The 15,662-nt window shown below is 41.5% G+C and overlaps 2 protein-coding genes across 2 annotated transcripts; both read left to right on the plus strand.

The window, feature by feature from the left end:
* The first annotated feature begins 223 nt into the window (after window positions 1-223).
* Window positions 224-3,515, plus strand: LOC131984821 (gastrula zinc finger protein XlCGF26.1-like). Its single transcript, XM_059349800.1, has 2 exons — window positions 224-706; window positions 1,459-3,515. Exons 1-2 carry the CDS (start codon window positions 514-516, stop codon window positions 3,069-3,071), a joined length of 1,806 nt encoding a protein of 601 aa, XP_059205783.1. The 5' UTR covers window positions 224-513; the 3' UTR covers window positions 3,072-3,515.
* A 4,219-nt stretch (window positions 3,516-7,734) lies between these two features.
* On the plus strand, window positions 7,735-11,962 carry LOC131984819 (zinc finger protein 773-like). The gene is made up of 3 exons (XM_059349797.1): window positions 7,735-8,203; window positions 9,051-9,575; window positions 10,490-11,962. The coding sequence occupies exons 1-3, from the start codon at window positions 8,011-8,013 to the stop codon at window positions 11,593-11,595; spliced, it is 1,824 nt and encodes a 607-aa protein (XP_059205780.1). The 5' UTR covers window positions 7,735-8,010; the 3' UTR covers window positions 11,596-11,962.
* The last annotated feature ends 3,700 nt before the right edge of the window (window positions 11,963-15,662 follow it).

Raw genomic sequence — 15,662 nt, forward strand, 5'->3', positions numbered from 1 at the left:
TTGTTATTATTATTATTATTATTATGACCCATATTGTGGCTGGAAGCATCACAAACAACAACTTTGAGAAATATTTTGAATCTGTTTTAATAATCTTCCTGTGTGTTTGTCAGAGTAAGTCTGTCATTTCAGAAATGTTGGACTTTTATTTTGAAACCCATCGTCTCCTCTGCCCCGGAAAATGTCTTTAATGCGGCTAACTTCACGCTGTTTAATCAAGACGGCAACTCGTAGCAGTTTCTTTATTGTTAGTGAGAAAGTTTGTGTTGTGATCCGTCAGAGCCTCTGTGTGTCCGGATAAACCTGTCTGAATGGACTTTGTGCTGTTCACCTTTTCTTTCTGGATGTTTTACCTCTGACTCATCTCCCAGGAGACTACAAACACATTCAAGTTAGCTTAGCATGCTAGCTGGTTAGCACCGCGGCGCTAGTCAGAGTGACTGTTTGATTCAGGGCAAACTGTGTTTCTGACGGAGTTTGTGTGGAGAAAAAGTTGGTGTCACTGTGTGAAAAATGTCTAAAGTCCAAACGGTGAGAGCGCTGGTGGAGCAGCGACTGACTGCGGCTGCTGAAGAGATATTTGGGCTGTTTGAAAGAACGATAGCAGAGTACGAGGAGCAACTTTGTCGTTCAAAAGAGAAGAACGAGCGACAACAGAAACTACTGGACGCTGTTTTCAACCCTCAGATTCGCTTACACAGAGCAGGTAATTTTATTTAAAAGTCAGGATTTCTGTGTGTTACGGACAGAAGAACTGTGTAAATTTTACTTTAAATCTGCAAAACAACTATGACTGATCTATGAAAAGAGTTTCGGGGGGTAATGATGTCTGGCTGTGTGGTTGGATGTCAAAACAGGAATAAGAATAAAAACTGCCTTTCATTCTTATTGATTACTTTGTCAGAGACTCCCTTTGAAGCTAAACAGAGACAACTATGGTTTCAAGCCAGTAAACGGACGGACTGGACCGCTGAAATTATCTGAAATTCTCATATTTACACAGAGCTCATTTCATACAGACACACAGCTCAACTTTTAATAGCAGTGCTGCTGCAACCTGTGATGATCAGCTACATTAGAGCAAGAATCTGAAGTCAACAATAGCTATTGACAATTAAATTTGTTATGAAATATGTATATGGCAATTCTTGATGATTTCAGCAGTCCAGTCCATCCGTTTAATAGCTTGCAACAACAAACTTCTCCATTGAGCTCACAAAGTAGTTGATTGGTTTCTACCTGCACCACCATGTGGTGAACAGTGAGACGCATTCCATGCAAAGCAGTCCGTGGCCCAGAGGTTGGGAATCGAGCTTGTAACTGGAGTTCACTTGTGTGTAAAAAATGAGGATGGGTTGAATGCTGAGGATGAATATCCCCTTTGTGGGATTCATAAAGTAATTAATCTTAATCTAATCTTAATCCTAAACCTCTGTGTGTGTTTACCCTTCTCTACAGACGTCCAGCAGCTGTTGGTGGTTAAAGAAGAGTTTCCCTCTGAGCAGCAGGAGAGGAGCTGCAGTCTGGACCAGGACCAGGAGGACCCAGAGCCCCCACACATTAAAGAGGAACAGGAGGAACCTTGGACCAGTCAGCAGGGGGAGCAGCTTCAGGGGCTGGAGGAGGCTGATATCACCAAGTTCACAATCACTCCTGTCCCTGTGAAGAGTGAAGAAGATGAAGAGAAACCTCAGTCCTCACAGCTTCATCAAACACAGACTGAACAGATGGAAACAGAAGCTGATAGAGAGGACTGTGGAGGAACAGAACCAGACAGGAACTCTGATCCAGAACCACATTTACAACTTGATACTGGTGACGAGCCTGCAGACTCTTCTGAACCTGAGACTGATAACAGTGCTGATTGCAAGGAGACCAGAGAACCTCAGTCAGGTTTGAACTGTTTGAAAAAAGATGGCGGCCCTTTCAGAGATTCCAGATTTAGTGCTGGTGAGAAACAATTCAGCTGCTCTGAGTGTGGGAGAAGATTTGGCTACAAGCACGTTCTGAAGAGTCACATGCTTTCTCATACAGGAGAGAAACCTTTCAGCTGCTCAATTTGTAAGAAAACATTTTCACAGAGTGGAACTTTAAAGAAACACATGAGACTCCACACAGGAGAGAATCTTTTCAGCTGCTCAGTTTGTAAGAAAACTTTTACACGGAGTGATACTTTAAATGTACACATGAGACTCCACACAGGAGAAAATCTTTTCGGCTGCTCAGTTTGTAAGAAAACTTTTACACAGAGTAAAACTTTAAATGCACACATGAGACTCCATACAGGAGAGAAACCTTTCAGCTGCTCAGTTTGTAAGGAAACTTTTACATGGAGTGTAACTTTAAAGTCACACATGAGACTCCACACAGGAGAGAAACCTTTCAGCTGCTCAGTTTGTAAGAAAACTTTTAAATGGAGTGCAACTTTAAAGTCACACATGAGACGCCACACAGGAAAGGATCTTTTCAGCTGCTCAGTTTGCAAGAAAACTTTTACACGAAGTGGAACTTTAAAATCACACATGAGAATCCACACAGGAGAGAAACCTTTCAGCTGCTCAGTTTGTGAGAAAACTTTTACACAGAGTTATACTTTAAAGTCACACATGAGACGCCACACAGGAGAGAAACCTTTCACCTGCTCAGTTTGTGGTAAAGGTTTCAAGCGAAGTCAGTATCTGAAGACACACATGAGAGTCCACACAGGAGAGAAATCTTTCAGCTGCTCAGTGTGTGGTAAAAGTTTCAGTCATAGTTCAGCTCGGAATAGACATTTCAGACTCCACACTGGAGAGAAACCTTTCAGCTGCTCAGTGTGTGGTAAAAGTTTCAGTCATAGTTCAGCTTGTAATAGACATATGAGACTCCACACAGGAGAGAGACCTTTCACCTGCTCAGTTTGTGGTAAAGGTTTCAATGGAAGTTGTGATCTGAAGATACACATGAGAGTTCACACAGGAGAGAAACCTTTCAGTTGCCGTATTTGTAGCAAAAGATTTGCCTGTAGTTCACAGGTCAAAAGACATAAATGTGCTGGCCGCTCATCCTCAAAGCGTCATCAAGCTGAGTAGAACAAAGAGGCAGAGCCTCCAGCCAGCAGCCCACATGAAGAGATGCAAACAGAAGCTGATGGAGAGGACTGTGGAACACCAGAAGCAGCCAGGAACTCAAATCCAGGTGAACCAGAAACTGATGAGGATACTGGAGATTCTCCTGAACCTGATACTGATGACAGGGATGATTGGAAGTAAACTAGTAAACCCCTTATTAAAAGGTCCTCATCAGTGAGAATGAAAGCCTTTTTATTAACCCCTTGGACCTTTTGGAGGGTGTGGTGGATTCAGTTTGAAGGCTACAGAGAAGATCATCACATATTGGTATGAAACTAGATGATCTTAGGAATCCTTTTGTACAAAATATGTCGTGATCTCTTGTTGGGAAGGGGGTGAAATTTGATGTTTATTTGTCTATTGAGCATCTTTAGATTTTTTAGTAAGATTTTTGTTTTGTTTAACAGAACAAAAGTTCACAAACTGATGTTTTAATTAAATATTTGATCATAGAAGTGTAACAATTACATTTTTTTTTAAAATAGCAAAACAAAATAAAAACATTCTTAGTTTACCAAAGTTGCCTGAAAGTTGTCCCTTCTTCAGTTTGTGGCACGAGGATAGGCATGCTGTGTTTTAATTTAGGCCAGAAATCCCTAAACCAGCTATGCCTGTTATGTGATTTCAGAGGCCTGTACTACAAAGCTGGATTTGAGGGTCAGTGAGGTAACCTGAGGTTTAACCCTGGTTATCAGTATCTCCAAGGTGGTTCCCTTTTATCCTGGCTAGGTCACCATGGTAACTCATGCTGCAGAGCTAACCTGGGCGGGACCAGGATTTGTTCTGAGCTTCGGCTTGAAATTGGCTAGAAAGCCTCTAACTACTTTTAAAACAGTGTCTCACACTAGTCAACAGTCCATCTATGATCCATACAGAGTCTCAGTGGAGAGAACTAGATATAAATTCATATCTGTTGAGTCGTAACATTGTAAAAATGTCACCAAACGGAACCGTGCAGTTACAGTAGATTTACTGTATGTATCATTGTAGCTGCGGTTACAGTAGAGATATAGTTTCAGTTGAATTACTTTATGTTTTTGGATGAAGCCGCTCTCATATCGAGCAACCTGACCAAGTTTATTAGCGGTCCAAACCCGTGACAAGTCAGAGTTGAGACCAGGAGGCAGAGTCGCAGTGTAAAACACTTCTCTGCCTTTCCCTTTGAGCAGTCATCCACCCAAAACCCCATAGAGACTGTGTCTGTCCCCCGTCCTCCCAAAGTTAAGTTATTTAAACCAGGTTCTATCATAAGAGGAGTTACCCAAAATAACCTAACCTAAAAATTGAAACTTCAACTGCAAATAAACAAAAACCCCAAATAATTAAATGTGGACTCTTCAACATTAGATCCTTATCATCTAAAGCTTTATTAGTAAATGAGTTAATATCAGATTGCAATATTGACTTACTTTGTCTAACTGAAACCTGGCTGCGTGATGAAGAATATGTCAGCCTAAATGAATCTTCTCCTCCTAGTCATATTAATACTCATATCCCTCGTGGCACATGCCGAGGAGGAGGAGTTGCAGCGATATATGAGTCAAACCTTCTAATTACCCCAAAACCTGCTGGTTGGGTCTTTCACACCCAACCTGAAAAAACCAACAGCCAATCCTATTTGTCATAATTTACCGGCCTCCCGGTGCATATTCTGAATTCTTATCACAATTCTCTGAGTTTTTATCAAGCCTAGTACTAATTACAGATAAGGTAATTATTGTAGGTGATTTTAATATTCATGTTGACGTTGATAATGATAGCCTTAGTACTGCTTTTATCTCCTTACTAGAATCAATTGGCTTTAATCAGAAAGTCCATGAAGCCACTCACTCTTTTAACCACACCCTCGACCTTGTGCTGACGTATGGGATTGAAATTGAACATTTAATAGTTTTCCCACAAAATCCTGTGTTATCAGACCATTATTTAATAACTTTTGAAGTCCTGCTACTGGACTACTCGCTAATAAGCAAGAGTTTCTACACTAGATGTCTATCTGATAGTGCTGTAGCTAAGTTCAAGGAAGTGATTCCACCTGTCTTTAACTCTTTGTCGTGCTCCAACATAACAGAGGACTATGTTAACTTCAGTCCCTCCCTAATTGATAACTTTGTCGACAGTACTGCAGATTCACTGCGAACAACGCTAGATTTTATTGCCCCACTAAAAAAGAAAATAATAAAACAGAAAAAGTTAACTCCATGGTACAATTCTCAAACCCGTGAACTGAAGCAAATTTCACTTAAGCTCGAAAGGAAATGGCGTTCAACTAAGCTGGATGAATTTCTTTTAACCTGGCAGGACAGTCTTAAAACATATAAGACAATCCTCCGTAAAGCCAGATCAGCCTATTATTCGTCATTAATTGAGAAAAATAAGAACAACCCAAGATTCCTTTTCAGCACTGTAGCCAGGCTGACAGAGAGTCACAGCTCTATTGAACCATGTATTCCTATTGCCCTCACTAGTAATGATTTTATGAGCTTTTTCAATGAGAAAATTATAACTATTAGAAATAAAATTCACTACCTGCTGCCATTAACTGGTACTGAGGCATCCTTAAACCCTGGAGCCTTAGAAACGGGTACTCCTAGACCCCATACCAACAAGGCTGCTTAAAGAGGTTCTACCTTTAACTGGTACTTCTTTCTTAGATGCAATCAACTTGTCATTATGAACAGGCTATGTGCCACAATCATTTAAAGTAGCTGTAATTAAACCTCCTGAAAAAGATCCTGGAGAAAGCAGTCGCAAATCAGCTTTGTGATTTTCTTCAACACAATAGTTTATATGAGGACTTCCAGTCAGGATTTAGAACTCATCATAGCACAGAAACAGCATTGGTAAAAATTACAAATGACCTTTTAATTTCTTCTGACAATGGACTTGTCTCTGTCCTTGTCTTACTAGATCTGAGTGCTGCATTTGATACAATTGACCATCGTATCCTATTACAGAGACTGGAACATGTAATTGGCATTAGAGGAACGGCACTGGGCTGGTTTAAATCGTACTTATTAGACCGTTTCCAGTTTGTTCATGTGAACAACGAATCCTCCGTGCGCACTGATGTTAACCACGGTGTTCCACAGGGTTCTGTGCTTGGACCAATTTTATTCACCCTTTATATGCTCCCTCTAGGTAATATAATTAGAAAACATTCAATTAACTTTCATTGTTATGCTGATGACACTCAGTTATATATATCAATCAAGCCATGTGAAACTGATCAGCTAGCCAAACTAAATGCATGCCTTAAAGACATAAAAACCTGGATGGTCCACAACTTCCTAATGTTAAACTCGGAAAAAACGGAAGTGATTGTACTGGGACCCGAACACCTCTGAAACTCATTATCTAAAGACTTAATTAGCATCGATGGCATTACCCTGGCCTCCAATACCACCATAAGGAATCTTGGAGTTATCTTTGATCAGGATCTGTCATTTAACTCCCATATAAAACAAACTTCAAGGACTGCATTTTTTCACCTACGTAATATTACAAAAATTAGACACATCCTGTCTCAAAAGGATGCAGAAAAATGAGTTCATGCTTTTGTTTCTTCAAGGTTAGATTACTGTAATTCCTTACTGTCAGGCTGCTCCAATAAATCCCTTAAAACTCTTCAGTTAGTCCAGAACGCTGCGGCTCGTGTTCTAACAAGAACCAAGAAAAGAGATCATATTTCTCCTGTTCTAGCTTCGCTGCACTGGCTCCCTGTAAAATCCAGAATTGAGTTTAAAATCCTTCTTCTTACTTACAAAGCTCTAAATGGTCAGGGGGCACCATCATATCTTAAAGACCTCATAATGCCATATTACCCTTCTCGAGCACTACGTTCCCAAAATTCTATGTTACTTGTGGTTCCTAAAGTCCTTAAAACTAGATTGGGAGCCAGAGCCTTCAGTTATCAAGCTCCTCTCTTGTGGAATCATCTCCCAGTCTCAGTACGGGAGGCAGACACCCTGTCTTTATTCAAGAGTAAACATAAAACTTGCCTGCCTTGGACCAGCCCCTAGTTATGCCGCTATAGGCCCAATGTGTCGGGGGACACGATACACCGGGGCCCTCTCCCCCCCCAACCTCTATCTACTCTATTCTACTCTGTTGACCTGCCCTGTACAACGACATCTATTGCACGTCTGTCCGTCCTGGGAGATGGATCCCTCCTCTGTCGCTCTCCCTGAGGTTTCTTCTTCTTTTTCTTCTTTTTTTTTTTAAGGAGTTTTTCCCTGGCCGGTGTGAGGGTCTAAGGACAGAGGGAGTCATACCATGTACAGTCTGTGAAGCCCTTTGAGGCAAATCTGTGATTTGTGATTTTGGGCTATTTAAGTAAAATTGATTTGATTTGATTTGATTTGATTCTTAATACTTTCTGAATGATTATTATTATTGTTATTATTATGACCCAAATTGTGGCCGGAAGCATCACAAACAACACCCTTGAGAAATATTATGAGTCTGTTTTAATAAATCATCTTCCTGTGTGTTTGTCAGAGGAAATGTCATTTCAGAAATTTTGGACTTTTATTTTGAAATCCAAGTCTCCTCTTCCCCGGAAGCAGTCGTCTTTAATGCGGCTCACTTCACGCTGTTTAGTCAAGACGGCAGCTCGTAGCAGTTTCTTTATTGTTCGTGAGAACGTTTGTGTTGTGATCCGTCAGAGCCTCTGTGTGTCCGGATAAACCTGTCTGAATGGACTTTGTGCTGTTCACCTTTTCTTTCTGGATGTTTTACCTCTGACTCATCTCCCGGTAGACTACAAACTCATTCAAGTTAGCTTAGCATGCTAGCTGGTTAGCACCACAGCGCTAGTCAGAGTGACTGTTTGATGGAGAGCAAACTGTGTTTCTGACAGAGTTTGTGTGGAGAAAAAGTTGGTGTCACTGTGTGAAAAATGTCTAAAGTCCAAACGGTGAGAGCGCTGGTGGAGCAGCGACTGACTGCGGCTGCTGAAGAGATATTTGGGCTGTTTGAAAGAACGATAGCAGAGTACGAGGAGCAACTTTGTCGTTCAAAAGAGAAGAACGAGCGACAACAGAAACTACTGGACGCTGTTTTCAACCCTAAGCTTCACTTACACAGAGCAGGTAAGTTACTTTACTTTGGTTACACAGAGCAGGTTAGTTACTTTACTTCAGTTACACAAAGCAGGTTATTTTATTTAAAAGTCAGGATTTGTGTGTGTTACGGACAGAAGAACTGCTACTATGTTTGTAAATGTTACTTTAAATCTGCAGAAACAACTCCTATTAATAACCGATCTATGAAAACAATAAGAAAAAAGAGGGCAACAGAAGAGTTTCAGGGGGTAATGATGTCTGGCTGTGTGGTTGGGTGTCAAAACAAGAATAGAAAAAAAACTGCCTTTCATTCTTATTGATTTCTTTGTCAAAGACTCACTTTGAAGGTAAACAGAGACAACTATGGTTGCAAGCCAGTAAACGGACGGACTGGACCGCTGAAATCATTTGAAATTCTAGTATTTACACAGAGCTCATTTCATACAGACACACAGCTCAACTTTTAATAGCAGTGCTGCTGCAACCCGTGATGATCAGCTACATTAGAGCAGGAATCTGAAGTCAACAATAGCTCTAGACAATTAAATATGTTATTAAATATGTATATGAGAATTTCTGATGATTTCAGCGGTCCAGTCCGTCCTTTGAATGGCTTGCAACCACAGACTTTTCCGTCGAGCTCCAGAAGGTGTCTTTGACAAAGTAATTGATTGGTTTTTACCTGCACCACCATGTGGTGAACAGTGAGACGCATTCCATGCAAAGTAGTCCGTGGTCCAGAGGTTGGGAATCGAGCTTATAACTGGAGAGTCGCCAGTTCCCCGGGTGCATTAATGTGCTGCCCACTGCTCCTTGCATGGTGTGTTCACTTGTGTGTAAAAAATCCTCTCTGTGTGTTAACCCTTCTCTACAGACGTCCAGCAGCTGTTGGTGGTTAAAGAAGATTTTCTCTCTGAGCAGCAGGAGAGGAGCTGCAGTCTGGACCAGGACCAGGAGGACCCAGAGCCCCCACACATTAAAGAGGAGCAGGAAGAACCTTGGACCAGTCCGCAGGGAGAGCAGCTTCAGGGGCTGGAGGAGGCTGACATCACCAAGTTCACATTCACTCCTGTCCCTGTGAAGAGTGAAGAAGATGAAGAGAAACCTCAGTCCTCACAGCTTCATCAAACACAAACTGAACAATTGAAAACAGAAGCTGGTGGAGAGGACTGTGGAGGACCAGAACCAGACAGGAACTCTGATCCAGATCCACAAGTCCAAACGGTGAGAGCGCTGGTGGAGCAGCGACTGACTGCGGCTGCTGAAGAGATATTTGGGCCGTTTGCAAGAAGGATAGCGGAGTGTAAGGAGGAACTTCATCGTTCAAAAGAGAAGAACGAGCGACAACAGAAACTACTGGATGCTGTTTTCAACCCTCAGCTTCACCTACACAGAGCAGGTTAATTACTTTACTTCAGTTACACAGAGCAGGTTAGTTACTTTACTTCAGTTACAAAGAGCAGGTTAGTTACTTTACTTCAGTTACATAGCAGGTTAGTTACTTTACTTCAGTTACACAGAGCAGGTTAGTTACTTTACTTCAGTTACAAAGACCAGGTTAGTTACTTTACTTCAGTTACAAAGACCAGGTTAGTTACTTTACTTCAGTTACACAGAGCAGGTTAATTACTTTACTTCAGTTACACAGAGCAGGTTAATTACTTTACTTCAATTACACAGAGCAGGTGAGTTACTTTTCTTCAGTTACACAGAGCAGGTTAGTTACTTCACTTCAGTTACCCAGAGCAGGTTAGTTACTTGTTATATTATATTTGAATAATTCTAAGAAGACATTATCGTGGTAGGTCAGACAGAGGTTACTAGGCTAAGCACTTGAGTTGAAGACAGTGGGAGATGATGACGAGGAAGGAGGAGAGGCGAGTTCTGAAGCTGGATGGGTAAATGACGAGTGTATGTCCTCAATCTTTCCCAAGAAAAAGTTGATGAAATGGCTCAGGAGGAGGGAGGAGAGGGGGTTGGTGGGACCAGGAGGTTCGTAAAGATTGAGTAAAGCTTCTCCGGGTTGGAAAAAGAGGATTAGTTACACAGAGCAGGTTAGTTATTTTACTTCAGTTACACAGAGCAGGTCAGTTACTCTACTTCAGTTACACAGTACAGGTTAATTCGTTTAATAGGCAATCAGTCTTCAAAAATAATTAAAAAATGTTTACAACTTAAAACTGTGCAAGAAAAAGGGTTAAAAGACTCACTTTGTACATGTCCGTTATCTGCCATGTGAACAGTCAGAAGCATCGTGGCAGCCCTACTTGAGCTGCTGTAAGAGCCTCTCTGTGTGTTTACCCTTCTCTGCAGATGTCCAGAAGCTGTTGGTGGGTAAAGAGGAGTTTCCCTCTGAGCAGCAGGAGAGGAGCTGCAGTCTGGACCAAGACCAGGACCAGGAGGAGCCAGAGCCCCCATACATTAAAGAGGAACCGGAGGAACCTTTGACCAGTCCGGAGGGAGAGCAGCTTCAGGGGCTGGAGGAGGCTGATATCATCAAGTTCACATTCACTCCTGTCCCTGTGAAGAGTGAAGAAGATGAAGAGAAACCCCAGTCCTCACAGCTTCATCAAACACAGACTGAACAGATGGAAACAGAAGCTGATGGAGAGGACTGTGGTGAGAAACGATTTAGCTGCTCTGAATGTGGGAGAAGGTTTGGCTACAAGCACGTTCTGCAGAGGCACATGCTTTGTCATACAGGAGAGAAACCTTTCAGCTGCTCAATTTGTAAGAAAAAATTTTCACAGAGTGGAACTTTAAAGAAACACATGAGACTCCACACAGGAGAGAATCTTTTCAGCTGCTCAGTTTGTAAGAAAAATTTTTCACATAGTGGATCTTTAAAGAAACACATGAGTCTCCACACAGGAGAGAAACCTTTCAGCTGCTCACTTTGTGAGAAAACTTTTACACGGAATTATGGTTTAAAGAAACACTTGAGACTCCACACAGGAGAGAGAGATTATTTCAGCTGCTCAATTTGTAAGAAAACTTTTACACAGAGTGGGGGTTTAAAGAAACACATGAGATTCCACACAGGAGAGAGACCTTTCACCTGCTCATTTTGTGGTAAAGGTTTCAGTGGAAGTTGTGATCTGAAGAGACACATGAGAGTTCACACAGGAGAGAAACCTTTCAGTTGCCGTATTTGTAGCAAAAGATTTGCCCGTAGTTCACAGGTCAAAAGACATAAATGTGCTGGCCGCTCGTCCTCAAAGTTTCATCAAGCTGAGGAGAACAAAGAGGCAGAGCCTCCAGCCAGCAGCCCACATGAAGAGATGCTAACAGAAGCTAATGGAGAGGACTGTGGAAGACCAGAACCAGCCAGGAACTCAAATCCAGATGAACCAGAAACTGATGAGGATACTGGAGATTCTCCTGAACCTGAGACTGATGACAGTGGTGATTGGAAGTAAACTAGCAATGCTCTTAGTAAAAGGTCCTCATCAGTGACAATGAAAGCCTTTTTATTAACTCCTTGCACATTTTGGAGGGTGTGGCAGATTCAGTTTGAAGGCTACAGAGAAGATCATCACATATTGGTATGAAACTAGATGATCTTAGGAATCCTTTTGTACAAAATATGTTGTGATCTCTTGTTGGGAAGGGTGTGAAATTTGATGTTCACTTGTCCATTCAGCATCTTTAGATATTTTAGTAAGATTTGTTTTTGTTTTACAAAACAAGTGTTGACAAACTGATGTTTTAATTAAATATTTGATCTTAGAAGTGTAACAATTACAACTTTATTTTTTTCTAACAGCAAAACAAAATAAAAAACATTCTTGGTTTCCCAAAGTTGCCTGAAAGTTGTCCCTTCTTCAGTTTGTGATACGAGGATAGGCATGCTGTGTTTTAATTTAGGCCAGAAATCCCTAAACCAGCTATCCCTGTTATGTGATTTCAGAGGCCTGTGTGAGATTTCAGGGTTAGCGAGGTAACCTGAGGTTTAACCCTGGTTATCAGTATCTCCAAGGTGGTTCTCTTTTAACCTGGCTAGGTCGTCATGGTAACTCACGCTGCAGAGCTAACCTGGGCGGGACCAAGATTTGTTCTGAGGTTTGGCTTGAAATTGGCTAGAAAGCCTCGAACTACTTTTAAAACAGTGTCTCACACTAGTCAGCAGTCAATTTATGATTCATACAGATTCTCAGCGGTGAGAACTCGATATAAATTCATATCTGTTGAGTCGTAACATTGTAATAATGTCAACAAACGGAACCTTGCAGTTACAGTAGAGTTACTGTATGTACAGTTATAGCTACAGTTACAGTAGAGATACAGTTACAGTAGAATTACTTTATGTATTGTTGTAGCTACAGTTACAGTAGAGTTACTGCTTTTCCTGCATTCTGCCGGTACCAAAAATAAAATGTCCAGCTGAGCCTAATGACTACAGACCAGTAGCCCTCACATCTCATATCATGAAGACCTTGATGCCGCTGATTGTACGCCTACTGAGAGTTGAAGTCAAAGACAACCTCGACCCCCTGCAGTTTACATACAAACAACACATGGGAGTGAAAGATGCTGTCCTCTATATATGCTTCACCGTGCCCTTGCTCATCTCGAGGAAACTCACATTATGTGAGAATCATGTTCTTTGATTTTTCAAGCGCAATGAACACCATCCAACCCAACATACTCAAAAACAAGCTCACAGAGCTGGGAGTGGATCTTCCTTTATCTCCTGGATCACTGATTACCTGACAGGAAGGCCACAGTATCTCAGGTTGGGGAACTGTGTTTCTGGGACATTAATGAGCAGTACAGGGGCTCCACAAGGGACTGTTCTGGCTCCATTCGTGTTCACACTGTATACAGCAGACTTCAAATACAACTCTGAGTCCTGCCACATCCAGAAGTACTCGGACCAACACTGCTATTGTGGCTTGCATTAGGAATGGACAGGAATCTGAATATAAAGATCTGATCTAAGAACTATCTCCTACTGAACGTCAAAACGAATTAAGAAATGAGCATGAATGCATCGTTGTTGCTGCAAGTACAGTAGAGTTACTGTATGTACCGTCTTAGCTGTCAGCTGATGTGAGGTTGTTGTTTTTCACTGAAAAGTTCTCTGGACATTTAGAATTCTCTGAAATGACTCTCCTGTAAAATAAGGTAGCAGACATTAATACTTCACTATATTATTAATAAGGTTGATGTTCACTTGCATATGAAATACTGTATAATTCCTTTAAAACAGAATGTTTTGTTTTTTTTGTTTCCTCCTGATTGGCCATTGTTCGTTTTAAACTTCTGTTTAAATGCCTTATTTAAATAATTTTAGCTGCAACATTAGTAAATGTGAAAAAAGTGAAGTGCTCTTCATACTTTCTGAATTATTTTTTGTTATTATTATGACCCAAATTATGGCTGGAAGCTTCACAAACAACCACCTTGAGAAATAGTATGAGTCTGTTTTAATAATTTATCTTCCGTTGAAGACTGTCATTTCAGAAAATTTGGAGTTTTATTTTGAAACCCACCAATTTCTATGCCCCGGAAGCTGTCGTCTTCACTGTGGCAAACTTCCCGCTGTTTAATCAAGACGGCAGCTCGTCGCAGTTTCTTTATTGTTCGTGAGAAAATTTGTGTTGTGATCCGTCAGAGCCTCTGTGTGTCCGGATAAACCTGTCTGAATGGACTTTGTGCTGTTCACCTTTTCTTTCTGGATGTTTTACCTCTGACTCATCTCCCGGTAGACTACAAACACATTCAAGTTAGCTTAGCAAGCTAGCTGGTTTGCACCACAGCGCTAGTCAGAGTGACTGTTTGATGGAGAGCAAACTGTGTTTCTGACGGAGTTTGTATGGAGAAAAAGTTGGTGTCACTGTGTGAAAAATGTCTAAAGTCCAAACGGTGAGAGCGCTGGTGGAGCAGCGACTGACTGCGGCTGCTGAAGAGATATTTGGGCTGTTTGAAAGAACGATAGCAGAGTACGAGGAGCAACTTTGTCGTTCAGAAGAGAAGAACGAGCGACAACAGAAACTACTGGACGCTGTTTTCAACCCTCAGATTCAGCTACACAGAGCAGGTAAGTTACTTTACTTCAGTTACACAGAGCAGGTTAGTTACTTTACTTTAGTTACACTGAGCAGGTTATTTTATTTGAAAGTCAGGATTTGTGTGTGTTACGGACAGAAGAACTGCTTCTATGTTTGTAAATGGTACTTTAAATCTGCAGAAACGACTACTATTAATGACCGATCTATGAAAACAATAAGAAAAAAGAGGGACACAGAAGAATTTCAGGGGGTAATGATGTCTGGCTCTAGCCTGGCTAACACCAGACTATTCTCAAATGAGGTCTAGTCTGGCAACGAGCAATGTATTTCTCCGTAGAGGAGGTGTGGTTTACGATCCTCCGGAGCCGTTTATTGGACGCTTAGAATGTCTATCAAAGCGTCTGTAGGTAGCTCTTAGCCAATCAGATCAGTTATACCAGATGACGTAGTAGAGCAACAGAGATGGATGTTTGTTGTGTGTGTGTCTGTGAGAGAGTGTTGCTGCTGCTTTGCTTCTCCAGTTCTCGCTTTCTGCAAGATTATTTATTTTCACGCTTTATTCCCCCTCATGTCATTCTGCCACACACATCCACTGATTTTATGGGCAATAAACAAGCTGCTGCGGGTCTCTCGGCGGCCCCGCTGTCCCCCGGCTGGTAGCGAGATCACCGGCGTTACAATAGCGGAGCCAGCAGCGGAGCCGCCGAGAGACCTTTCGCCTTTCAACTTTCGCTCTAAACTATTTAAAACACCATCTACAGCTAAAGAGAGTTTCGCGTCTGCTGCAGGATCCGTAAGAAAACTACAAGCTTCCGTCTGCCGGGTAGTATGCGTCATCGTCTTGCCGTCCCTCCCCGCTCTGTGATTGGATCCCTAAAACAGGGCTAAGATCTCCCTCTAGTTTCCAGACCCCTTGGCAGTTCGAAATTAAATCGAGCGCGCAAGGCAGTCTGGGTATACCCAGGCTAGTCTGGCTCTGTGGTTGGATGTCAAACACAGGAATAAGAAAAAAAAAACTGCCTTTCATTCTTATTGATGACTTTGTCAAAAACTCCCTTTGAAGCTAAACAGAGACGATTATAGTTGCAAGCCAGTAAACGGACGGACTGGACCGCTGAAATCATCTGAAATTCTCATATTTACACAGAGCTCATTTCATACAGACACAGCTCAACTTTTTTTTTAAATCAAAATCTGTTTATTGAAGGATTTTCAGTATAACAAAAGTGCAATGCTGAATGGTAATTACAAAGACATGGGGTAGACATGAGTACAACAATTAGCACCAATGTGTCCAGACAGAACACAGAAAACAAACAAACAAAAAAACAAAACAACCAAATGTAACGATTTACCGAAAAGAAGGAAAATATAACAAATAAAATCTTCATATGTAAAATAACCCCTCCCTAGTCACTGCCAATACACTACAATAATATGAGCACATTGCCACATCTAAAGCCTGCGCTAAA

Source organism: Centropristis striata, chromosome 14, assembly GCF_030273125.1.
Source record: "Centropristis striata isolate RG_2023a ecotype Rhode Island chromosome 14, C.striata_1.0, whole genome shotgun sequence".
Taxonomy (NCBI): domain Eukaryota; kingdom Metazoa; phylum Chordata; class Actinopteri; order Perciformes; family Serranidae; genus Centropristis; species Centropristis striata.